Below are 25,940 nucleotides of genomic sequence, written 5' to 3'. Positions count from 1 at the left end.
AGAAACATCTCTAGAGCTGGAGAAGGCGCCCCTGAGCCTGCTGACCTCGGAGTGTAGGGAGGGCGCCCCTGAGCCTGCTGACCTCGGGGTGCAGGGAGGACGCCCTGAGCCTGCTGACCTCGGGGTACAGGGAGGACGCCCTGAGCCTGCTGACCTCGGGGTGCAGGGAGGATGCCCTGAGCCTGCTGACCTCGGGGTGCAGGGAGGAGAAGGATGCCCCTGAGCTGCTGACCTCGGGGTGCAGGGAGGACTCCCTGAGCCTGCTGACCTCGGGGTACAGGGAGGACGCCCTGAGCCTGCTGACCTCGGGGTGCAGGGAGGAGAAGGATGCCCCTGAGCTGCTGACCTCGGGGTGCAGGGAGGACGCCCTGAGCCTGCTGACCTCGGGGTGCAGGGAGGAGAAGGATGTCCCTGAGCTGCTGACCTCGGGGTGCAGGGAGGAGAAGGATGCCCCTGAGCTGCTGACCTCGGGGTGCAGGGAGGGCGCCCCTGAGCCTGCTGACCTCGGGGTGCAGGAAGGGCGCCCCTGAGCTGCTGACCTCCAGGTGCAGGGAGGAGGACGCCCTGAGCCTGCTGACCTCGGGGTGCAGGGAGGAGAAGGATGCCCCTGAGCTGCTGACCTCGGGGTGCAGGGAGGAGGAGGATGCCCCTGAGCTGCTGACCTCGGGGTGCAGCAAACCAGGGCCAGGGCACCCAGGTCACCTCTGCGGCCACGGCAGCCACAGTCCCCACTCGGACACAAGAGACCAGGTCAGTTCACCCCGAGGAAGCGGACGGGGACTTTGTCTTGTCGGTGGCGGCGGCTGCTCTGAGTCACTGCGGTGACTGACATGGACAGCGCTGGGGCTGCAGCTGGGAGGAGCCCGACACCCGGGCAGACAGGTGACGCTGTGACAGACACGGCTGCGCGAGGGCCTCGCGTTGGCAGCGGTTCTGTTTGATGCAGGTCATTTAATACTGACCGTGTCCCGAGTGAGCCCTGGTCCCGGGACTGGGCTACCCGGTGACACCACCCGCACAGGAGCGAGGCCACGGGAACTCTGGTTCGGCCGCACCTCCAGACCCCCCACAATTCAGGTGACGCGGCCGAGCTCGCGGCCCACGGGCCTGAACCCACGGAGGAATCAGCAGCTGAAATGCGTTCCTTTTGGGTCAACGCACGATGCCTTCGCGCTGCTGTCATCCCCCCTGCGAAGCCCCTAACAGCTGCGAGGACACCTACTACCTGTTACCACTTCCGACCGGCTGCCTCCCGCAAGCACCCGACCGGGCGGGACTGGAACCCGCAACCCAGGTACCTGCCCCTGACCAGGAATCGAACCCACAACCCTTTGGTGCAGGGCCGGCACTCTAACCACTGAGCCACACCACCTGGGGCCTTTGTTCACATTTAATTCCTAAGGGCCCAGATCAGACAGGGACCTGCTCACGGTGGGGACTGGGTTTCATTAAAGCAAAGCCACTCCCACTCGGCGTCCGTCTCCCCACATTCTGCTCACACCCCACAGCGATGGCTGCATCAGGAACCCCTCCAGCTCGTGTCCTGACCACGTGGCCGAGGGGCCCGGGCGTCACAGACTCGCTCCCGGCAGGAGCGCGATCCCGGGCCCCGCCCCCCCCCGCCCCCCGATAAGGGGACGGGTGGGCTCTGTCCTCCCGCCTTCAGCAGCGTTTCTGCTCAGATAACCACCCTACGGCTCCCGAAAACCCAGACCGACCGGGGACCCCTCCGGACACGGGTCCCAGGACGCGCGGGCCTCACCTGGGGCAGCGGGCCGGCCGGCTTGGTGAGGATGCCGCCCACGTAGACGACGTTGGGCAGCGTGGGCCGCGGGAACTCCAGCGCCACGTCGGTGCAGAGCATCCAGAGGCTGGAGCCCTGCACCAGGTCGTACAGGGAGCGGCCAGGCAGCAGCCCGTGCTTCCGCATGACCCGCTCGTACTTGGGGAGCACCAGCAGGTGCACCCCCAGCCGCGACACCAGGTACACGCCCGCGTTCTTCATCCTCTGCACCAGGCTCATGCGGTCCGTGAGCAGCGAGTTGAACTCGGGCACGTAGGCCAGCGGCGCCGGGGCGCCCACCTCGGCCGGGTACCAGAGGCCGGTGGAGAAGACGGCGTACTGCACGCCCAGCAGGTGCGCGACCACGAAGCCGCACATGTCGTTGGGGTCGACGAGCAGCAGGTCGAAGCGCTCCTGCCGCAGCGCCCGCAGCAGCGCGCCGTTGCCCAGCATCATGTCGCAGTTCCGCGTGTAGTGGTCCAGGATGTCGAACAGCTCCACGGCCGTCAGCCGCCCCGCGAAGATGTTGCGCATCTTGGCCTGCAGGAAGGCGTCCGAGGCCGAGCTGTTGAAGAGCCCCGGGTAGCGCCGCAGCCCGTAGTGCGGCGAGGGCGCCAGGTCGCGGCCCTCCGACAGCAGGAACACGGTGCGGTGGCCCCGCGCGTGCAGGGCGGCGGCCAGCGTCTTGAAGATGTACATGTGGCTCTCAAACATGATGGGCGGCACCACGATGATCTTGGCGGCGTCGGCGACCCCGAGGGCGCCCCACAGGAGCACCAGGTACGGCAGGCAGGACGTCATCGCTGCAAAGACAGAGCCGCTGAGTACAGCCTCACAGCCCTGCAGCCTCCCCACACAGCCCTGGGCACAGCCCTGCAGCCTCACCACACAGCCCTGCAGCCTCACCACACAGCCTCACAGCCCTGCAGCCTCCCCGCACAGCCGTGGGCACAGCCTCACCACACAGCTCTGGAAACAGCCTCACCGCACAGCCGTGGGCACAGCCCTGCAGCCTCACCACACAGCCCTGGCCACAGCCCTGCAGCCTCACCGCACAGCCCTGGGCACAGCCTCACCGCACAGCCGTGGGCACAGCCTCACCACGGCCACCTGCCCGGCTCCTGCCCCAGGACCCCGTCCTAAGCACCTGTGTCCCTGCAGGGTCACTGAGCCGCGAGGACAGCTCACGTGCACGGCGTGCAGGCGGTGTGGGTAAGAGAGCCTTGTGTACACACTCCAGTGTGACCTGAGACTTCCCGAGACATGGGCACCAGGGGACCCTCAGCTCGTCTTTTCACCGAGCACCAGTCCGTCCAGGAAGCTGGGCGAGAGGCGTGTCTCTCACTTAATCCTTCCATCTCAGCAGCTACCTTCCCCGCTACGACCAGGCAAACACTGACTCACGTAACAATGGCTCAGGTCGGAGTCCCACCCGGGACACTTTCCCCAGGAAAATGCCCTACAGTGTGGTCTGCCTTTAGTCCGGACACCCCGAGTCCCTGCAGACACACTAGGGGCTCATCTGTCCGGACACCCCAAGTCCCTGAAGACACACTCGGGGCTCATCTGTCCGGACACCCCAAGTCCCCTGAGACGTACTCGGGGTGGACACCCCAAGTCCCTGCAGACGCACTCGGGGCTCATCTGGATGGACACCCCGAGTCCCTGCAGACCCACTCAGGGCTCATCTGGTCCAGACGCTGGACAGGAAGTCGGAGGGTGGCCTGGTGTGTCCGGGCCCTGGAGGGCGGCAGCGAGGATGCCTGTCCTGCACCTGCTGTGGGTGCCCCAGGTCACGGCTGGCCAACCTCCTGCCCTCCATGGGGGCAGACAAGGCGCAACAGGGAACCGTCCGTTGGCCCCTTGAGAAGGGACAACCCAGCCTGGGGGGCCACCAGGTGCCAACTGCCATCTCCCGTGCTACCAACCGTCATGGGTGCTGACGCCATACAAGCAACCAGCACCCGGACAGAGAAAAGGTCCCGGCAGGACCTTCGCAAAAACCGGACACTTTTCCCTCAAGGATCACCGACACAGACTCCTGCCGTCACCACCAGAACCTGCTCTCACTCTCATCGCCCACGAACCCGTCTGCACAAACCCACCGCCCACAGTTTAACAACGATACCTTCTCAACATGCAAACGCTGCAAGCGACCTAAAAAAAAAGAAATAAAGAAAAGGAATCAGGAGCAGGCAAGGGAGAGGTAAAACAGCGCATGTCCAGGGCGCTGTCCTCTCCCTCCCAGCGCGTGTCCAAGGACGGCGAGGCGCGAGGGCACACGGCCATTCCGAGCAGAAGCAGCACGTGACACACGTGTGGATCAGCCCACGTCAGATGCTGCTCGACTGGACACGAGGGCTTTAAACACGTGAAGGCGGAGAGGACGCTGCTCCCGCAGCGGTGAGGTGCGTGACGCTGGTCCGAGGGCCGTGGCGGGAGGGAGCGTGTGGCCAGGCTCAGACACGTCCTGGGCCGTGGTCCACGGTGCAGCCTCGCAGGCCGTCCGCTCTGGTCTGGCCACTTCCAGGGAAGAAAACGTTAGGGCCCGAAGTCCACATGTTCTGAATTCCCGGAACGAGATTCATGCAAAAAAATTCTTTCAGCAGCGTGTCCGCAGCCTGTCGCTGCCCCAAGCCCACGCGGACATGGGTGGCGGGCCAGTGGTCTGCAGCGCCCACGCATGTGTGTCAAAGGGGCTGGGCACCCAGTCCAGGCACCTACTTTTCAAACTGCCACTCACTCTGTGTCCCAAACAGCTGGGAAACAAACCCATTTCTCGTCAGAGAGGCCGGGGACGGGCCAGGCCGCCCAGAAGAGAGGCCCCTGTGAACCTCACTCTATTCTTTCTTTTCTGTTTCATATTGTCTTTCGGTCACGGATACGCTGTGAAAACAAGTCACTCAGCACGGTCTTTTGTTGGAACTGGTTTCTGAGAGGGAGGAGGACAGACGGACGGGAGAGGCCATGACCTCGCTGTCCCAGGAGGGGCCTCTGTGGCTACTGAGAAGCCGCCTGCCCCTGCGGGGCCTGAGGAAATGAAATTTAAATCCTACGTAACGTGGCCACCTGCGGCTGGTGGCTGCTGTGCTAGAATAAAGTTTAAAAAAGGGCATAGAGCCCGGCCGGCGTGGCTCAGTGGTTGAGCGTCAACGTATGAACCAGGAGGTCACAGCTCAATTCCCCGTCAGGGCACAGGCCTGGGTTGTGGGCTCCATCCCCAGTAGGGGGCGTGCAGGAGGCAGCTGATCCACGATTCTCTTTCCTCATTGATGTCTCTGTCTCTCCCTCTCCCTTCCTCTCTGAAATCAATAAAAATATATTTTTTTAAAAAAGGAACTGTGCTCCATCGACAGTGGAGTAGTCCTCAGAGCTAAAAAGAAACGAGCTACGAAGCCGTGAGAAGACGTGGAGGAGCTTCAATGCACGTTCCTAAGTGGCAGCCGCCAGCGGCCACGGCCACAGCCACGCGCTGTGCGAGTCCAGCTCCGTGCCACTCGGCAAAGGGAAGGCCCCAGCCAGGGCCCAGGAGGTGCACAGGGATGATCCGAGCCAGGAAGTGACCCGGCCGTGTGACCGGTGGCGACGGGCAGGTGTGTCCTACGTCTGTCCAAACCACGGCACGTGCAGCGCCAATGGCCCTGATGCGAGCTGTGGACGCTGGGGGATGAGGATGTGCCCCTGAGGTTCATCAACTGTGGCAAATGTCCCCTCTGGTGGGGACGCTGAACGTGAGAGGGGAGCCCACATGTGGCAGGGGGTGTACAGGACACCTCTGTACTTCTGTGGGCCTCAAACTGCTCTAAAAAAAATAAGCGATCTATAATAATAAAAGCGTAATATGCTAATTAGACCAGACGACCTTCCAGATACCCTTCCAGACGAAGCCTGGGTCCCGGGTGCCAGAGGGAAGCTGGTGCCGGCAGCCGGGGAAGGAAGGCCTACTCTTGCACCAATTTCATGCACCGGGCCTCTAGTAAAGTAAATAAAATACCTTTAAATGTAACTAAAAGTATATTTGCTCTCTACTAAGTATAACAAGCCTTTTCTTGAAGACACAGAAATATACAAACTGTGCAGAAACACTGTATTATGTTGTTAATCCTCACCCGAGGATATTTTCCCACTGATTTTTAGGGAGAGAGGGAGAGAGGGGGAGAGACAGAGAGAACATCGATATGAGAGAAACACACCAATGGGCTGCCTCCTGCATGTGCCCCAATTAGGGGCTGAGGTCGGGGAGGAGCCTGCAACCGAGGTACGTGCCCTTGACCAGAATTGAACCCGGACCCTTTGGTCCGCAGGCCGATGCTCTAGCCACTGAGCCACACCAGCCAGGGCGAAACCCTGCATTGTTTTAATGGGAAACCATATCCCATAAGATGTCTTCCTTCCCAAACCACCGCTGAGCAATGTGGGCGTCACATCAGAGCGCCATCCAGTGTCTGCACTGGTTCTGCAGGTACAAAGCTCCTGCCACCATCCCCCCGAGAGCATCATGAGGGCTCCCCACAGGAGCTGCGTGGTCTGGGCCCCGCCGGGGGGCAGCCGCCCGGCACACCCTGCCCGCCCTCTCAGCGCCTCCTACCACAGAAGCTCCGTGCATGCTGTTCCCACCGCCAGCCATGCTTGTCCTCGCCCCTGCAGCTGCACTCAGGCCCTGCCTCCAGGCCAGCGCTCACAACCTCCCTCGCGGCCCTTCTGTGCCCGCAATGGGGTTGTGGTCAGTGGGTCTTCCTGTGACTCTATGACGAGCTCTATTTTCCTCTAGGCCAGTGGTTGGCAAACTCATTAGTCAACAGAGCCAAATATCAACAGTACGATTGAAATTTCTTTTGGGAGCCAAATTTTTTAAACTTGAACTCTATAGGTAGGTACATGGTTATTAACTTAATTAGGGGACTCCTAAGCTGGCCTTTGCTGAAAACGTCCTCCGTCTGATTGAGGTACGTTCGCTGAGGTCGACCCCTTCCAACTCTCCCATCCACACTCATCTTGTGTACTTATTTCATCTATCTCCTTTCGTTCATCCTCTCTCTGTGTCCAAACCGTCTCCACATACCTTTCTCAATCCTCGACACTACATCTTCTCTCATTCCACAACGTTCCCTAAAGTTAACTTAATAAACTTTACGTAAAGCTTTAAGCCAACTTCGCACTGTACGTGCGCGCCCACACGTGGTATTTTGTGGAAGAGCCACACTCAAGGGGCCAAAGAGCCGCATGTGGTTTGACGAACTCTGCTCTAAGCTCCTGTGGGCGGGTTCACCGCCACCCTGCCAGTTGCCTACCCAAGGGCACTGCCCTTTCCCTCCATGAGTTCAGGGTGAGGAGGGTGGAGCTTAAAACACACCCACAGACTCATGCAGGGGGGGTGGGAGGGAGGCTCTTTCATGGGATTGGCCAGGAGGGGGCTTCCCTGACACGGCGTGGGCACAGCGTGGTGCATAAGCCCCTGGGAGAGGCGACTTGGCAGGAATGTCCTGAGAAACAAGCGGCAGGTCCCTGTATGCCAGCGGTTCTCAACCTGTGGGTCGCAACCCCTTCTGGGGGCCGAATGACCCTTTCACAGGGGTCGCCTAAGACCATTGGAAAACACATCTATAATTACACATTGTTTTTGTGATTAATCACTATGCTTTAATGATGTTCAATTTGTAACAGTGAAATTGGGGGTCACCACAACACGAGGAGCTGTATTAAAGGGTCGCGGCCTTAGGAAGGTTGAGAACCGCTGCTGCATGCGAACAAGACGACTCTCAGCCAGAATCACCGACTGGTTGTGTGTGGAGACGTCCTGCCCCCGCGCCCAGCAGGGTTCCCCCCAGGCCCCCCCCCCGCCCCCCCGCAGCAGGAGAGGACCACAGAGACCTCAGTAAATCTCACATTCGCCCCAACCGATAGCGTCGGCCTGGGGACCCATTGCTCCGAGTTCGACTCCGGTCAAGGGCACGTACCTCCGTTGCAGGCTCCTCCCTGGCCCGGGCCCTGGTCGGGGCGCGTGCAGGAGGCAACCCATCGATGTGTTTCTCTCACAGCGATCTCTCTCTCTTTTTCCCTCTCTCTTCCTCTCCCCCTAAAAACCAATGGGAAAATATCCTCGGGGGAGGATTAGCAAGAAGAAAACAATGTCCACAGTGGAATTTTAACGACGAAATACTCCACCCGCTAAGAAAGCAGGAACCAAAACTGTGTCCACGAAACCCATGTTTGCAGAGAATGACGGTCCATCTACGCCCACACAGAACGGTCAGAACGACAAGGAAGACAGGAAGCCCACGTGAGGCGACATGGTCCCCCCCGTGACCCGCGGGGGGTCTGGGCTGCCACACATGTGATCCGGCTTCCTCTTCCTGCCTCTGTTCCTCCAGGGCCTGAGGTTTTCCACCAAAACAACCCCTCCTCACTCGGCTCCCACATAGCATGACCTCCCCTGGCACGTGCCTCCCCCAGCACAGGCCCCGGAGGCAGAGGTCTCGGCGAGGGCGGGCACGGCCTCCCTCCCGCCGCCCGGGCGCTGGCAAGTGTAGGGCGCGGGGACGGCCAGGCCACGGCACCTCACTGCCAGCCTCGTTTTCCTCTTTAATTTTAACGAACGAGCTCAGGATCCCGCCAAACCGTCACCGGAGGCGTGAGCTCAGCGACGCCCCTGGACGCGGGGGCAGGAAGGAGGGCTGGCTGTTCCGGGGGCCTCTCGCCTTCCCTGTGCCCACATCGGGCGGCGGGGTGCACGCCCGGGTCGCAGGGAGGAAGCCGGCCTCGGCTGGGCCACACGCGAAGGCGCCCAGGCCAGGGGCGTGCCCTCCCCGCCCTCCCCCGCCCGGAGCCCGCACGGTCCTGGGCCCCCCGCCAAAGCCCGGACCACGTGCCAGCCTCTGGCCCCGGCTGGGCCACACCCGGGAGTGCCCGTCAGTGGCCAGGACGGAAGCCCAGGTGGGGCGCGGGACCCGACCTGGCGCCCTGGGAGGTCCCCGCTCCTGCTGGCGAGAAGGAGGGCGAGGTAATGATTAACACCCCAGGGCACAGGCGCCTCGGGGACAGGCTCCGGACAAAGGCTCCGGACAAAGGCGCCGGTCGCCGGCTGGAGCCAGAGCCCGACCCCCAGCCCCCACCAGCCGGTGACTCAGCCACCCACAGGGAGACGGCTGCTCTGTCCGCCTTCAGCCCCCCGGGAGCCCAGAGGGAGGGCCGGCCGGCCCATCGACCCCGCAGCCCGGGCCTGTGTGCCCGCCCAGGCGCCCTGCTGCAACTGACCCAGGCGTCCCCGTAGCCGCCAGGAGTCCAGGTACAACTGCTGCCAGGTCTGCCTTTTTAGACACTGGGCTCTTGATCCAGCAAAGCCCCTTGAAAGAGACCATGATGGTCCACGGTGACACTCCAGCCCTGGCGCTGACCCGTCCCCTCGCGGACACAGGACTCAGACAGGGACCGTCAGCGGCACACGCAGCGCAGTCCCGCCCGGACACTGCCCCTCCGGGAGCTGAGGCTCCGGAACGTCCATCCCGCGGCCCTCGATGCCGCCCTGGGGCCGCGGAGCGAGCGCACTGACCGCGACCCCCTAGACCCGCGGTCGGCAAACTGCGTGCGGCTCGCGAGCCACATGCGGCCCTTTGGCCCCTTGAGCGTGGCTCTTCCACAAAACACCGACTTCTGCGCATGGGCCACGAAGGTTCAATCGCACTGTACATGCGCGCCTGCACGTGGTTGGCAAGCTCATTAGTCAACGGAGCCAAATATCAACGGTACAACGATTGAAATTTCTTTGGAGAACCAAATTTTTTAAACTTAAACTATATAGGTAGGTACCTTGGTATTAACTTAATTAGGGTTCTCCTAAGGCTTAGGAAGAGCCACACTCAAGGGGCCAAAGAGCCACATGTGGCTCTCAAGCCGCAGTTTGCTGACCACTGCCCTGGATGATCTGCAGACATGCGGGTGCAGGTGCCGAGGCCCCAAGAGAAACCAATGCTCGCTACGGTGGCAATGGCCCGGCCTCCCACGTCATGGGGGGGGGGAAGGGGCCGGGATGAGGGGGGAGAGGAGATAAAAGCAGAAAGAGAGAGGAGAGCAGGGCCCAGGGAGCCCAGCAGATGCAGCACTCGGTCCCTCGCACACAAGGCCCCACGGTGGGATTCAGGTCAGCGCTTCAACAGAAACCATCACCGGACAGGACTGCGCTCCCGTGCCCATGCCCAAAGGTCACCACTCATGCGAACAGGGTGCTGGGGACCCCAGAAGCTGCATCTACGACAGACAGCTGAGATCCCCCATCAGGGGCTGCAAGGATGCGGGATCAGACACAGAAAAGCCTGCTCAGCCGGCGTGGCTCAGGGGTTGAGCGTCGACCTATGACCCAGGAGGTCACAGTTCAATGCCCAGTCAAGGGCACACACCCGGGTTGCGGGCTCGATCCCCAGTGGGGGGGTGTGCAGAAGGCAGCCGATCCACGATTCTCTCTCATCACAGATACTCCTATTTCTCTCTCCCTCTCTGAAATCAACAGAGATTTCCCAAAAAATAAAACCTAGCCAGGAAAGTGCTGACGAGGAAGCACTTTGAAATCTCAACTCCAGCGGGTGCTGGAACACGGGGAGAGCTTCTGACCGCAAAGGCGGCTGGGCCCGGCCTCGGAGTTTCATCCCACAGACCCGGGAGGGGCCGGGGAACCTGCATTCTAACGCGTTCCCACCTGAGGCCGATGTGCTGGTCCAGGGCCGGTTCTGAGAACTGCCAAGAGCAATCAAGGCATCTCAGTGAAACAGTGCGATTTTGCTTTTGGATAAAGAAAGCGGTGGTGACGACACACTCTCCATCTTTACGACGTGCATTTAGGGTACAGACGGCAAACGGGATGTGGAGACGGAGGCTTAGGGACACACGGACCCACGGAGAGAACAAGGCGTGGGCTTGTTTCTGCCCGTCGCCCAGACCAGCTGGTACCACGTCTCTCCAGGCATCGGCCTCACGTGACCGGCTGGCCGGCGCAAACAATAGGAAAGTCTTTGCCTGGACTCTGACCTCATCCTTACAGAACTGAGAGCAGTTTCACGAACCACACAGCCGGGCACATGTGCGTCCCTACGTTCTGACAGGTATATGCTCTCTTTAAAAGATAATGTTTGAGCCCTGGCTGGTGTGGCTCAGTGGATAGAGCGTCGGCCTACGGACTGAAGGGTCCCGGGTTCGATTCTGGCCAAGGGCATGTACCTCGGGTGCAGATTCCCGGGCTCTGGTCGGGGTGCGTGCAGGAGGCAACCAACCGATGTGTCTCTCTCACATCGATGTTTCTCTCCTTCTCTTTCTCTCCCTTCCTCTGCTCTCCCGAAAAGTCAATGGAAAAATACCCTCAGGTGAGGATTAACAAAAAAAAAAAAAAAAAATGGTGCTTGAGCCCGGCCGGCATGGCTCAGTGGCTGAGCGTCAACCTATGAACCAGGAGGTCAGGGTTCGATTCCCAGTCGGGGCACATGCCCAGGTTGAGGGCTCCACCCCCAGTGTGAGGCAGCCGATCCATGGTTCTCTCCCATCACTGATGCTTCTATCTCTCTCTCCCTCTCCCCCTCCCTTCCTCTCTGAAATCAATAAAAACATTTTTAGAAAAAAACTGACGTTTTAGAGTTTTGTTAGGGCGTGTCCTGTCCTCTGCTGGGACTCCACTGGCGGGCGTGGGAAACACAGAGGAACCCCCCTCCCCACGCGGCAGACCCACACGGGGGAGGAAGGGCCTTCCAGGCACCATTGCAGGGGACGGAGCCAGGACCACGCGGCCACGCACGCCTCCTGCCAACTGATGACGGCTCCTCCCTCCCTTCCAGGGCTGTCAGCATCGCCTGCAGCGCCGTCAGTGAGGGTCACAAAACAACTGCATGTGACCGAAATGCCCGGCCCCAAAAAACAAAAGCAAACTTGTACAGGTTTCCCTCCCCGACGCCTCGGAAGTCCTGGAGCGTAAATGAGTGACAAGCTTCCCGCGTCGTCTCCTACGGGCCGCCCAACCGCCAGCAGAAGGTTCCAGTGGAGCACTGGGTAGAACTGCAAACACACATTCCCGGGGGGCGGGGGGGCAGGCCCCCTCTGAGCCCGCTGCAGGCGCCCGCACAGCCTGCGCCTCCCAGGCACCAGGGCTGTACCGGCCGCGGCGGGCGAAGCAGCCCGAGGTCTGCGGGCATCGCGGCCGCTGCCCCGAGTCTCGCAAACATAACGGAAATAAATACACTGAAATTCCTTCATTTGGTGCACTTGTTACGGAAGGATAGCGAGATGTTTACATGTGCATTTCCATTTAGAAACGAAATCAGAGTCCCAGTTTCAAAACTAACCATAACTGAGTTTACGCCCTCTCACCTGGGGAGCAGGGCCGGCGTTTCGGGGGTGGGGGGAGGGCTGTCTGAACCATGCAGACCATGCAGTCTCTGCCCCCCCCCCCGGGTAGAGCGGGGACCCCCGGGTCGGGTCCGCACCAGTGTCTCCCAGCTGCTCGGCGTGAAGACTGCAGAGCAGCCCGACCCACGACTGCGAACAGGTGGACTGTTAAACATCTGGGAGACGCAAATGCGAACAGCAGCCTTTGAAAACCCGAGTAATGACCTTCTGGCCCTTTATACGAATGTTGTACTGGATTCGAAAACAGTGCCTGTGTTTCGGCTCCAAGGCTGAGTTCTGCCCTGTGACAGCTGCTCGTGAAACCAACGGCTGCGTTAATTCTCTGAGGCTCTTACTAAAGGCTCCAGGTGCACACAGCACGGGCCAGGCAACCACATCTGTGGTTCGAAACCTCCACCTCCCCCATGCCCTTCACCTCTGGGCAGAGCCAGGCGAGGCACAAAGACCGGCGGGAATGGAGCTGAGACACGGGAGCACGCAGGCCCAGGTACAGACAGGCCAACCTGAACGCCGTGCCAGACCCCCTGCTCGTGATGGGCAGCCCCCAATTTATAATCACTGGGGCGTTCTCTGAGTCTCCCCCAAAGGCAGCGACGTCCCCCTCCCCCCATTCAGAAGGCAGGCGGGTGCAGGAGAGAAGGGAGGGCAGAGGCCACCCAGGGCTGGGTCCTTGATCCTATATACCAGTGGTTCTCAACCTGTGGGTCGCGACCCCTTTGGCGGTCGAATGACCCTTTCACAGGGGTCGCCTAAGACCATCCTGCATATCAGATATTTACATGACGATTCATCACCGTAGCAACATGACAGTGACGAAGTAGCAACGAAAATAACTTTATGGCTGGGCCACACCATGAGGAACTGTATTTAAAGGGCCAGAAGGTTGAGAACCACTGCTGTATACTCTACGTGGCTTCAGAATCTGAACTGAAAGCACGCTCGGTCCTACCTGGTGTGGCTCAGTGGATAGAGCATTGGCCTGTGGACTGAAGGGTCCCGGGTTTGATTCCGGTCAAGGGCACATGCCCGGGTTTCGGGCTCAGTCCCCAGTAGGAGGTGTGCAGGAGGCAGCCGATCAATGATTCTCTCTCATCACTGATGTTTTTATCTCTCTCTCTCCCTTCCTCTCTGAAACCAATAAAAATATATTTTTTAAAAAAATCGCATTCGAAGTGGATGCTGGGCGAGAGGCTACGTGGCCAGAACAACACGCCACCTCTGGAGCCTCGGGAATTACCTAAAACGGCCAACAGCCTGTCATCACTGCTTAGTAACCATCTAATGGAGCTGTTTGTTTCCTTATTTTCCCCCCAGAAGCGATTTTGTGAAGTGCACTCTCACTCCAACTCCCACTGCCCTGCCAGGAGGAGACGGAAGCGACACAGGAGCCCGCCGGCTGCCCAGGAGGGGGTGACGGGGACGGCAGTGCGGCAAGAACGCAGGTGCAGCGAGAATGCGAGGCGTCCGCAGAGCTTGCTCTCACTTCCCCTCTCCCCTCCCCCGAGACGCCAGGGCTTGTGTGCCTGGAAGCCCCCCATGCTCAGGTGCCAGTGCCCAGGAGGAGCCCAGCCCACACCCACACGGACCACAGGGGCCGGTCAGGCTCCCCATGGGTTCGCTCAGGAGCCAGTCTGCGAGGCTAGCCGGGAGCCAGGAGAGAATGAGCTGCCTGCCCGGCTTCCGTGCGGCACTGCTGGGCTGCCCAGAGGCCCATACTGCGCCCTGGCCCATCGCGTCCGGCTGCGCTCACCACATCTCCACATGGGAGCTCGGGCACTGTGACTCAGGCGGAGAGGGGTGTGCAGGGGCCCAGGGCCCAGAGGTCAGCTGGGGCCTGCCCTTCCATGCGCTTCGATCGCTGGCCAGGCCTACAGATGGCACTTGTGCATGAATTTTGTGCACCAGGCCTCTAGTCTATAATAATGAAAGTGTAATATGCTAATTAGACCCGGCTGCGGCCGTGGGATAGAAGGAGCTGCCTCAGCTGCAAGGGAGGGATCCAGGCAGCGGGGCTGCAAAGGCCTGCTCTTGCACGAATGTCGTGCATCTGGCCTCTAGTTCTGTGGGGCCTGCCAGGTGGCTGCCTGCAGGCTGCCGGGCGAAGGCTGTGACCGAGGACCCGAGGCCTCATCCACAGAACATTCCATTTAAAACCGAAGGAAACGCCTCGGGTTTAATGACGCGGTTTTAGGAAAAACAACAGGACAAAAGCGCAATAAGCGCAATACACAGAGAACATGGGACTGGGCTGCCTCGCGGGCACGGACACTCAGCCTGAGCTTGCCCCACCCTCTCGAGCTCACACTCTCCTCCGAGGGAGGTTGGCTCAACGTCTCAGCATCATCCAGACACAGAAATGAGAGGCCCAGAGGCAGTCCTGGGGTGACAGCACGGGGATGACAGCATGGGGGACCAGCACGGAGAGTCCCCGGGAAAAGCAGGCACCCGGCAGACGCCATGGGGGCACCTGGCAGACGCCTCTAGGGCTGGACGGGACCTGGGCGGGGGGGTGGGGGGGAGGAATGAGCGAGGGAGGTGGGCCCAGGTGGACAGAAGCAGCCCTGGAGGCCAGGGTTTCCCACGTGGACCGTGGCAGAGCCAGGCGTCACACAAGGGGGGCAAACGGCTGGGCAGTGAGGACGACGGGGGGATGGAAAGCAGAGGGTCCGAGGTCAGGAGGCAGAGGCACTGTGTGGCCAGGAAGTGCCAGGGACACAGACCGACAGCAGGTGGACGGAAAGTTCCAGCATGTGGGCAGTCGTCATGACGGGGATGTGGTGCCCTGGGCTCAGGCAGAGGGCCTGGCCGGCTCCCAACACCAGCCAGTCCCCTGATGGTGATGCCCCGGGGGGACGAGGCCCGTTTGGCTGGGAACCAGAGGTCCCGAGAGAGTGTGGACAAGGCAGAGCTGCCTCCACTCGCAACAGCCTGCGTCACCTCGCCACCGCCGCCAGGTGAGAACGAGGAGAGAAGAGCAGGTTTGGGGACAAAGACACCGGGAAAAGCGCACGGCCCAGCCAGAGGGGCCGGTGAGGAGGTCCCGCAGGGTCACAGGGAAGAAGCTGGGGAGACCACGTGGCAGCACGACAGGGGCCGATACAGCAGGGGGTATGGCCCTGGCAAGCATACACGCACCCAGTGTAGGGGCACCAGACGCACCAGAAACTTCCGGAGGCATCAAGGGGGAGACGGACAGCAGTACAGTCGCAGCAGGGACTTTGGATACATCTTCCAGACAAGAGTCAGCCAGGCAACAGCCATCCTGCACGACCCACTGGATCCGACGGAACTGACGCCTTCAGAACATTTCACCCCACAGCGGCGGAATAGACATTCCTCTCAAGTGCACACGGGACATTTCCAAAGACAGACCCCACGGCGGGCGCAACCAAGTCTCTACACGTTCAAGAGGCTGAAATCCTATCGAGCACCTTCCCAGTCACAACGGCATGAAGTCAGAAATCAGCTGCAATGAAAACGCTCAAAACAACTAAAACCAAAGATGGCCGAGGTTGCAGCAGGTGCAGGTGCCGGCCCAGGCGGGTGCGAACACGAGTTCAGTGCTGACGCCGGATCCGGACTGTCCTCTGTCCCCGGTCACGCGTGTGCCGGGACCCCCTCTGGACAGCACTCGGCCAAATGGAGAAGGTGCCGGCGGGAGACCTGCCTGAGGGTGACTTTCCCGGCTGCTTGGGGGGCACGGGGATTTCCATGGCAACGTGAGCAAGCCCTGGCCGCAGTCCAGTGTCCCAGCAAACCTCCCAGGCCGGCCACTGGGGTGGCCCCCAAAATGGGTGCTGACGGCCACAGGCCTGTGTTTGAACCCACTGCGTTTTGGGGTGAGCCCCAGCCCCCAGAAGCCCACACTAGCGCCCCCCCCCCCCCCCCCCCCCCCCCGGTTCTCAGGTGAGCACCATGAAGGGGTATTTGCAGAACCGGGAGTCAATGGAGCCTTGATTAGCGTTCGTCTCCCCCACAGCTTCCCGGGAATGAACAGGAAAACCTGTCAGACCAGCTCTGGCCCCAGCCCAGTCCCAGGGGTTGTGGGCACCTGAGCTCGGCCCAAAGCAAACCCGGAAACCAAGGAAAGACCCAGGGGCCTGGCACTGCCCACGTCCAGGGCAGGAGGGCGCGGGTCCCCGCAGCCGGAAAGCACCCTCCCTGCCCAGCCTTCCCTTCTGAATGCTGGGCATTACCACTGGGTTGGGGGGGGGGGGCACCCACTGAGCCTTCATCTTGGGGCACGAGTTTCAGAGACTCAGGTAGAGGAGCGGTGACCACATCCCCACGGGCACGGCTGCCCACGTGTGCTGGTGGCGGAGTGTGTTTGCTTCCCTAGATGAGGAAAGCCCTAATTTGCAAATCAGATTAATCAAAACAAGACGTCCTGGTCACAGAGAGACTCTGTGCTTTGAACAGCCAAGTCTCTTGCCCTGACCGGTTTGGCTCAGTGGATAGAGCGTCGGCCTGCGGACTCAAGGGTCCCAGGTTCGATTCCGGTCAAGGGCATGCACCTTGGTTGCGGGCACATCCCCAGCAGGGTGTGTGCAGGAGGCAGCTGATCGACATTTCTCTCTTATCGATGTTTCTAACTATCCCTCTCCCTTCCTCTTTGTAAAACAATCAATAAAATAAACTTTTTTAAAAAAATACAGTTGCCCTGGCCGGTTTGGCTCAGTGGATAGAGCATCGGCCCTCAGACTCGATTCAGGTCAAGGGCTCGCACTTCGGGTGCAGGCTCCATCCCCATCCCGGTCGGGGCTGGTGTGGGAGGCAGCCAATCGATGTGTCTCTCACATCGATGTTTCTTTCTGTCTCTCCCCCTCCCTTCCACCCTCTAAAAATGAATGGGAAAATATCCTCGGGTGAGGATTAACAAAAATTAGTAATAATAAAAATATGGAACACTTAACCTCATTTTACTAAAAACAAAAAACAAAAAAAAACCATTTACTGGGTTTCCTAAAGTCTATGTCAGCGGTTCTCAACCTGTGGGTCGCGACCCCTTTGGGGGTCGAACGACCCTTTCACAGGGGTCGCCTAAGACCATCGGAAAACACATATATAATTACATATTGGTTTTGTGATTAATCGCTCTGCTTTAATTATGTTCAATTTGTAGCCATGAAATTGGGGGTCACCACAACATGAGGAGCTGTATTAAAGGGTCGCAGCATTAGGAAGGTTGAGAACCACTGGTCTATGTCCTAAGAGCTATGGGAGCAAATGGTGGTGGGCAACGAGGCAGACACACTAATCTGAACTAAAAGGAACAACACACACGATTAGAACCAATTCATCACGACATTCCTCACCGCCAGCTCGTCAACAGCACGCACTGCGCTCTCAAACCAGCGCACGCAGGTAAACGTGTTCCCAGAAGACCGGCTAACCAAAGAGTGAAACAGTTCCCCGCAGATTAGCGTGTAACTTACTTACGGATCTTCATCTCCAATGCAGAGCACGGCTCCCGCCACAGAGAGAAAACCCTGAGGAGGGCAGGAGTCCACTGCGGTGGACGCCACCCCGGTGCTGGGTGACCGAGCGCTCTGCCTAGCCCCTCACGTCACGTGGGGCTGGCTGTTCAGACCCCACAGGACCACGAAGCGCCTAGAGCAGCGGTTCTCAACCTTCTGGCCCTTAAATACAGCTCCTCATGGTGTGGTGATCCCCAACCATAACATTATTTTCGTTGCTGCTTCATCGCTGTCACGCTGCTGCTGTGATGAATCGTCATGTAAATATCTGATATGCAGGATGGTCTGAGGAGACCCCTGTGAAAGGGTCGTTCCACCGCCAAAGGGGTCGCGACCCACAGGTTGAGAACCGCTGGCCTAGAATCACCAACTACTAAGTAACATGGGGTCCAGTTTTAGTATCTGTCTTGTTTTTAGCGTTTTCACATTATTTTCCAATGGATGAACTCTGCCCTCGTTAGATCACCTAAAACCCTGGGCTCACGCTACCAAGAAGATCTGAAAGACGCTCAAGATGTCCAGGATTTGGCTGCCAGATGCTTTGCAAAACAGCACCCTGTCCCCCACCCTGGGCCTGGGGAAGGGGGCGCCTCCCAGCCTCTCCTCAGGGCCCGCCCCCATGGCTCTCTCCGCCCCCTCGGAACCTCCAATTGCCCTGTTCTCCAGCTTCTTCCCCCGAAGCTATAAATACGATCCCTTCATCCTAAATGGGCCATCACTCTCCTCCCTGGACCCTGAGAGCAAGCGCTGCCGGAAGCAGCATCCCATGGACATCCCGTCACCAAGGGTCACCAAGGGCAGGTGCCGCGTTGCCCAGAGCAGCCGGCACCTCCCGCCACAGACCAGGGACCGCCCGGCACGAGGCTGGCAGCCCTCTGGCCTTGCCGGAGCCCAGCAAACGGGCGCTGTGCTCCTCGGGGTGCAGATGAGGAAAGGAACTGAGTTCAAGGTCACGGAGCTCCTCGGGGCAGAGGGGGCAGCCTGAGATCTCGCTCTGTCCTTGACCCCTGGCTCCGGAGTCTTCCCCCTCCAGGCGCTACGAGCCGCTGGCTCACTCTCCCTGCCTCTGGCTCTGTGCCTTCACCACCCAACTCTCACACTGGGGGGTCCCCCCCCCCGGCCTCTCTCCCCCTGATGCTTGGTACCCGTCCCTTTGACAACCACTTGTGCGCTGGAAACTAAGTCCGTCCATCTGTCCATCAGCTCAGACCTATGAGGCCCCGGACACTCCTCCCCAGGTGACCTGCTGACGTTCCCATCCCGAGTCCAGACCCCAGCCCTGTCCGACCTCCTGGGCCAGCCCCTGCCATCGGCCACTCGACCCAGAGTCCACCACCTACCCCTGTCCCCACACCCCGCCTCCTCACTGTGTAAGGGCCTCACCCCATCCCTTCTGAGCCGCGGCCGGTCACATCCTGGGGTCCAGCCTCCGGACGGCAGGAGGCGTCTGCGCTCACAGCGCTGCTCTGTGTCCACCACCCGCGCAGCCGCTGAGGGCGCTGCCGTGTCTGCGTGGCACTCACATTGCCCCCCGCCGTCCTGGGCTCACTCCCCCGGAGCCTGGGGGTGTACGGCCTGCGAACCCCGCAGCAGAGCCCGTGCCCATGCAGGCTGCTCCAGGGCGCCTGTGCGGAGGGCGGAGGCCTGTGTGTGAGCTGCTTGGAGGCTGAGCTGAGCCACTGTTCACAGGGATGAGTGTGTAGCCCTCCCACGGCCGACACAGTATCAGTGCCTGCCCCACCCGGGTAAGCGTCCTGCACAGGACGCACTGCTTCCCAGCTGCCCAGCTCCCGGGCTAGTGAGCGCGGGGGAGAGTGGTGTGGGCCTCCCAGCATCAGGCCCAGTCCCACACAGCCCCCCACAGCCCCCCACAGTCCCCCATAACCCCCCACATCCCCCCAGTCCACACAGCCCACACACAGTCCACCACAGCCCCCCACAGCCCACACACAGCCCCCCACAGTCCACACAACCCACACAGCCCCCCACACAGTCCACACACAGCCCCCCACAACCCCCCATAGTCCACACAGCCCACATAGTCCACACAACCCTCATAGCCCTTCACAGATCCACACAGTCCCCCACACCCCCCCATAGTCCACACAGCCCACACACAGCCCACACACAGCCCCACACAGCCCGGGCCACCAAGCAAAGGAAACACTTCGGGCTGCCCAGTCTCAGAAAAGCAGCGATTTTCGGGAATCTGCACTCCCTGGAAGTCAGACCCCGTCTGGAGATCTCAGATACAACGTTTTCTATAAAAAACCGGGTTCACACCACTTCCACACGGGCCCGCTCCGGGCCCCGGCCACGCAGCCCGCGCCCAGCCCGAGAGGAAGCCTGAGAACAGCCCGCTGTCCGCGTCCCAGCTGCCCAGGCTCCCGGGGGAGACAGGACGCCCGGCGCAGGCCCGGGCGCAACCTGGCAGCCCGGAAAGTGATAGCCGTGACGGAGGGAGGACCCGGGAGGACAGACAAGGAAGAGCCAGCCGCCTCTGTTCTCCTGTTTCAGGCTGCGGACAAAGCCGTCTCGCGGGAACCGCTCCTGCAGCTCCGTGAACCCGTGGCCACAAGGACACCCAGGGCACCAGCAGCCGGGAGCCGCCGGGAGCCGCCGGGGGCACAGGAGTGCGCGGCTCAGCAGCGGCGGGCGAGCTGAACAGCCATTTCTTTTTAAGTTTCAGGAATTATTGGGGTGAGGGGCCAGCTAGTTAGAAAATGCGCTCATTAAATGGCGACACCCCAGACATGTGGAATAGGGAGATATTTTATAAATTGCAAAGCAATCCCATGTCCGTCCATCCGTCCATCTGTTCTCCCCCTCCTCGTGGAATCAAGCAGCGAGGAGTGGCTGTGAGTGACCAGCGAGGGGAGAGAGAAAGGAGGGGAGTCCTTCCCGGTCACCAGCGTCCACAGGCCAGGCCCACGCGGGCTACGGGACGAGAACCCCGAGATGCTCTAAGTAACTGAAAATCACTGTGAGCCGTCAATCTCTACCCAAAAAAGATTAAAAAAAATACTTTTGTTGTAAATACCTGGACCTCGCTGGCTCACCTGTTCTAGTGCGCGCTTCAATGCAGTTTGGATGCAGGAGTTTGACGCTACGGTCCTATCACCCCGGGAAAGCCGGGGTGCGTCACCCAGCTGTGCCCAAGCTCCTGGCGCCCCGGGGGCCCCTCCCTGGCCGCCTGGACCCGCTTCCAGGGCACCCCAAGGTCCCTGCCTGCCGGGTGGCCTGCAGCTCCCAGGGGAGTATCTCTCCCCCCCACCCCCGATGCTCCAGACCCGCTGCACAGAGGGTCCCAAGCCCAGCCTCGAGCTGCAGGGAGGGGCTCCCAGGAGAAACCCAGACAGAACCGGCCCCCCAGCCTGGACTCGGTCCCGGTGCGCGGTCGGGATGTTGTACTCACCTCCAGTGAGCAGAGTGGCGCCCCCTGGACGCCAGCAGTTCCCGGGAGGCAGCGCCCTGCACCCCAGCTCCCGGCAGGGCAGGCAGGCCCCGAGCACCAGCCCGACCTGGGATCAGGGGTTCAGAGCCACTCGGCTCTCCCCGGGCCTCACCCTGGAAAGCGCACCCGAGGGCGGCGGCCGCGTTTCCTCCCCGCGCTGGGCGGCGCCCCTGGAACAAGGCTGCCCTGTTGCTCACACTGCGCACCCCGCACCCGCACCCGCACCCCGAGGGCCGTTCCAGGCACCGCGGGAGCCGCTCTCTCCTCCCCGAGACCGGAACCCACCCGCTCCCGGAGGTGCCGACCCGGCTGTGCAGGTGCGGGCGCAGGTGCGGAGGCAGGAGCCCAGCCTTTCCCGGGGTGCGCCGGGCACAGGGACACCGCAGGGACCCCCAGAACTCCGGCCCGCAGGCGCCCCTCCCGCGCCATCCGCCCCGCGCCCCCGACCCGGCGCCCCAGCCCCGCCGGCCCAGCACACTCCTCCCGGGCCGGGCCCGCCTCCGCGCTCACTCGGGACGCGGGACGCAGGCGCGGTGGGGGTTGGGGGTGGGGGGTCCCAGGACCCCGGGCCCCGGACGGCCACGCGGTGGGAGGGGGCAGGGCCGCCGAGGCCCGGGCTCCCAGCCGTCCCCGCCTCCCGTCCGGCACCTGCTCACCTGGCCTCGCTCCACGGCTCTGGGTCCCCGGCAGGTGTCGCCCCTGCAGCCGGCAGGGCCAGGGCGGGGAGCCCCGGGGGCGCGGGGCAAATCCGGGCTCCCTGCCGACGGCGCGGCCCCTCCGCCTCCCCCGCCCCCGCGCCCGCCCCGCCGCGCGCCCCGCAGGCCCGAGCGCTCGGCTCCGGCCGGGACCTCGGCTCCGGTGGACGCGGTGGCGCCCGGGCCCCGGCGCGCGCGCCCCCCACCCCCGCCCCCGCCCCCGCCCCCGGCCACCACGCGGCGCCGAGCGCAGGGCGCCCCCGCGGGGAAGTTGAACCGGGGGCCGCGGCGGGGCGGGAGGGGGGCGGGGAGGGGCGAGGGCGCCGCCCGGCGGGTTGGGGTCCCGGGAAAGTGAGTGGGGGCCCCCCGGGGCGCGCGGAGAGGGCGGGCGCTGGCGGCGCGGACCCACCTGCGTGCGCGGCTGTCTCCGGCGCCCCGTCCGCCCGCCCCGGGCACCGCACTCGGGAGCTGGGGACGGCCGGCCGCGCGCTCCTCGCTCCTCGCTCCTCGCTCCTCGCCGTCCCGCTGCGCACGCGCCGCCGCCGCAGTCCCCGCCGCCGTCCGCTCGGGACGGGACCTGGACCGGGACGGGACCGGGACAGGTGGGAGCTCCTGCGCAGGGGCCAACGGAACGTCCTGCGGTCCGTCCGCAGCGCCACGTGACGCCCGAAGGGGGAGACGCGCACCTCCCGCTGCTCGGCGCTGAGGCTGCGGGTCATCCGTGCGGGACCGGACGGGGGCGGCCCCGGAGACACCCCACCCGCGGGAGGAAAGTGAGATGTGAGCGCGGGGCTGCTCCGGCCTCCGCCTGACCCGGGAGGCCCGGGCCTTGGCATTTCCTAGGGAAGCGCCTTCAAACGCCCAAAAGTAATAAACAGACTTTCAGTGCTCTGTCCCCTCAAGCGCCAGGCATCAAGCTGTGGTCCCAGCGATCGCAGGCTATTGTTTCGATGACGCCAATGTAAACTCTTGGTAAAAGGCTCTATGATCATAAAAGCATAATATGCTGATTGGACCAGACGTCCTTCTGGACGACCTTCGGGATGAAGCCGGGGCGGCAAGGGAAGCCAGTCCCGGGGGCCAGAGGGAAGCAGGTGCCCGCAGCCGGGGGAAGGCAGGCCTGCTCTGGCACGGATTCCGTGCGTCGGCCTCTAGCAATAATAATCATTAGAAACTAAGCAAGAACCTTAACTCACGAAAGTCTAAAAGTTGTGTCACACCCCTTTGCACAATAAAAGGACTTTATACTTTTAACAAATACGATGGCATCATGGGAGGCATCATTAATGTGAACGGGAAAAAAATAGGGGGGTTCTCTGGGCAGTAGCCTCCCGGGGTGACCTGGTCATGAATCCCTACCCTGGCGGGTCCTGGTGGGCAGCCCTGCCCATCGCCCATGGCACGCAGGTAGCTCACCTTTGCACCCCAGAAGTGAGACCCCCTGGAAGCAGGAATGAACCCTCAGGAAGGCACACCCTCTTGTTAACCATCCCATCACCCAATCCCCGCCTGGCTTCCTCCCACTTCCTGCCCTCTTCCTGCCCCCCCTCAACTTCAAACGCATAAAATAAACCGCAAAGTCGTTATTCTCCCCAGCATTTGAGACCTGGCCCCCTCCCCAGCATATGTTGTCAGTTTGCCTTAAACTCTAACAAAAATGCTTTACAAGTTTGGACATTTCTTATGTCGATATTAGGTTATTCTATACGCCTTATTCTAAAGCAGTGGTTCTCAACCTTCCTAATGCCACGACCCTTCAACACAGCTCCTCATGTTGTGGTGACCCCCAATTTCATGGTTACAAATTGAACATAATTAAAGCATAGTGATTAATCACAAAAACAATATGTCATTATATATGTGTTTTCCAATGGTGTTAGGCGACCCCTGTGAAAGGGTCGTTCGACCCCCAGAGGGGTCGCGACCCACAGGTTGAGAACCGCTGTTCTAAAGCAATATCTTTTTTCGTGTTGAGAAGGTGTCATCAGTGAAACTTCACTCCTGAATCTAGTCAGTACCCAATACGTTAAATCTTTTAAAATGACTTCCAACCCTAGTCGGTTTGGCTTGGTAGAATGTCGGCCTGAGGTCCTGGGTTCGATTCCAGTCAAGGACATGCACCTGGGTTGCAGGCTCCTCCCCGGCCCTGGCTTTGGCCAGCGCACCTGCAGGAGGCAACCCATCCATGTGTGCCTCTCACATCGATGTTTCTGTCTGTCTTTCCCTCTCTCTTCCATTCCCTCGAAAAATCAATGGAAAAATATCTTCGGGCGAGGATTAAAAATAAAAATAATGTCCAAAGCTTGATGAAGAGCCCTGTTCGGAGGTGGTTGCAGAAAACGCGGAACTAGCCCGTCTGTGCCAGGGCCCTGGGCCTTCCGCACTGGAACGCGTGTGGCGCTCATGTCTACGCAGCCTGGGGGAACCTCCGTCGGACCCGATGGTAAAGGCGCGTGAGGGGCAGGTAGACATGAGGTCAGAGCGAAGGCCGTGTCCACGCAGCCCCCTTCCCTCCGTTTCCCAGGTGTTCCTGCCACAAACGTTTACGTGCATGTCCGTGAGTGGGAGACACCGGGTCAGAGACAAGGGTGAGAGAGTATAGTGATCTCACACGGGGCAGTCACAGTATCATTGTTTATCTGACCCAAACCCTGCACACTGGGTCCGAGGGGCCAGCCCCACACACTGACCTTCGCCCCATCTGCACACTCCTCACTTCTCCAGCAGCTCTGCAGGCACGCGGGCGTCCACTGCCCCCCGACCCCCAGCCCCGGCCGGCCAACTCCGCACCGGCTGCTGGAGGCGAGGAAACGCGCTTAGAGCAGCCTCCCGGGTCCGCGGCACGAAGCTGTGGAGGGAGAGGGGCTGACCGCTCAGGGGCTGACCGCTCAGGTCAGCACGCTCTTCAGATCCAGCCCGACCAGCATGCACCAGACCAGCCTGGACGCAGGGCCGCACGGGGTGGGGAGTCACTACGATTATGTTATAACGGAGAGTCCGGAGCTCACCCTGCCCCGTCCTGAGCGCCCTCCCGTCGGGCCCCTCCCGTCCGGCCCCTCTCGGCCAGGTACCTCTCCTGACAGCCTGGTGCGCGCCCGGGTGTGTTCAGGTAGGTCCCCCGGAGGACCTGCGTCGCTGTGCACATTCGCTCTACGCTTTCCCCCCCGTCTCTGACCCCAGAGCCTCTACACTCAGGACGTGCACGTACACATTTGTGGGGAGAATTCTGACACCGTGCCCTGATGTGCTTGGGGGGCACGCGCCTGAGATGCTATAAAAGTAAAGAGGATTCCTGAGGCGGCGGGACGGGGCTCACGGGTGGCGGAGCTCTGGGTGGGACCCAGCAGCTGCAGAAATGAAGGCCCCACGTCTGCCCTCCCCAGTTATTCACGTCAACATGAGCCCATGGCCGTGTAGACGTGTCTGTTCCCCTCGGCACAGAGTGTTATACGTAAAAGTCCTCTGTGCCTTCGTGGAAAGCTCCAGGCACAGTGAAAAGGGTTATCGGCATCGTTCTAACCTCCCCGGAGAGCAGCCTTCGGAACCCTCGTCTCTCTTGGTGGGGCCTGAGGACAACTATTGACGCATTTTGTCTTTTCTTTTAAATATTTGTGTTGATTTCAGAGAGGAAGGGAGAGGGAGAGGGAGAGAGACATCAATGATATCTTTTTGAACTTAAAGTCATGCTGCATCTAACTAAAAGTATAAATCCAGTAAATAGAGAATGAGTTCTAGAGCATTCTACTCCATAGAAACCCAAAACTAAAAGTTTCTCAACTCGAATATGGAGTTCTATTTTAAAAGATGTGTCATCCTGGTGGTGGGACCCTGAGGATGAACTTAGCTCTGGACAGTGCTTTGCCGCACCCTCCCCATGGAACAGCTTGGGACCCGCTGATCTCCCAGCTGCCTGCAGTAAAGCTCATTAGCTCATGAAGGTATATACAGTGGGGCCTTGACTTACGAGTTTAATTCGTTCTGAGACCGAGCTCGTTAAGGAGCTCGTTAACTCAAATTACTCTGTCAAGTCAATGCAAAAAATCAGCCGAGAGACAGCTGGTATCTCAAAAACTCGTTAGTCGGGACACTCGTAAGTCAAGGCCCCACTGTAATTGGTAGAAATTTCTGTGAAGGAAACAGGCAGTAGA

General features: G+C 60.8%; 1 protein-coding gene across 1 annotated transcript in view; it reads right to left on the bottom strand.

The window, feature by feature from the left end:
• UGT8 (UDP glycosyltransferase 8) overlaps positions 1–22,321 on the bottom strand; it is a 39,577-nt gene extending 17,256 nt beyond the window's left edge. Inside the window, exons 1-3 of the mRNA XM_081090718.1 lie at positions 22,202–22,321; positions 3,912–3,940; positions 1,763–2,586 (exon numbers count right to left, since the gene is read on the bottom strand). Coding sequence (XP_080946844.1) covers positions 1,763–2,584 — 822 coding nt within the window. The 5' untranslated portion in view covers positions 2,585–2,586; positions 3,912–3,940; positions 22,202–22,321. The remainder of the gene's footprint in view (positions 1–1,762; positions 2,587–3,911; positions 3,941–22,201) is intronic.
• Between the last annotated feature and the right edge of the window lie 3,619 nt (positions 22,322–25,940).

The sequence above is a fragment of the Myotis nattereri genome (assembly GCF_964212035.1).
Source record: "Myotis nattereri genome assembly, chromosome: 5".
Lineage (NCBI taxonomy): Eukaryota > Metazoa > Chordata > Mammalia > Chiroptera > Vespertilionidae > Myotis > Myotis nattereri.
The sequence above is the reverse complement of the archived record's forward strand: the minus strand, read 5'-3'. Positions and strand labels throughout refer to the sequence as shown.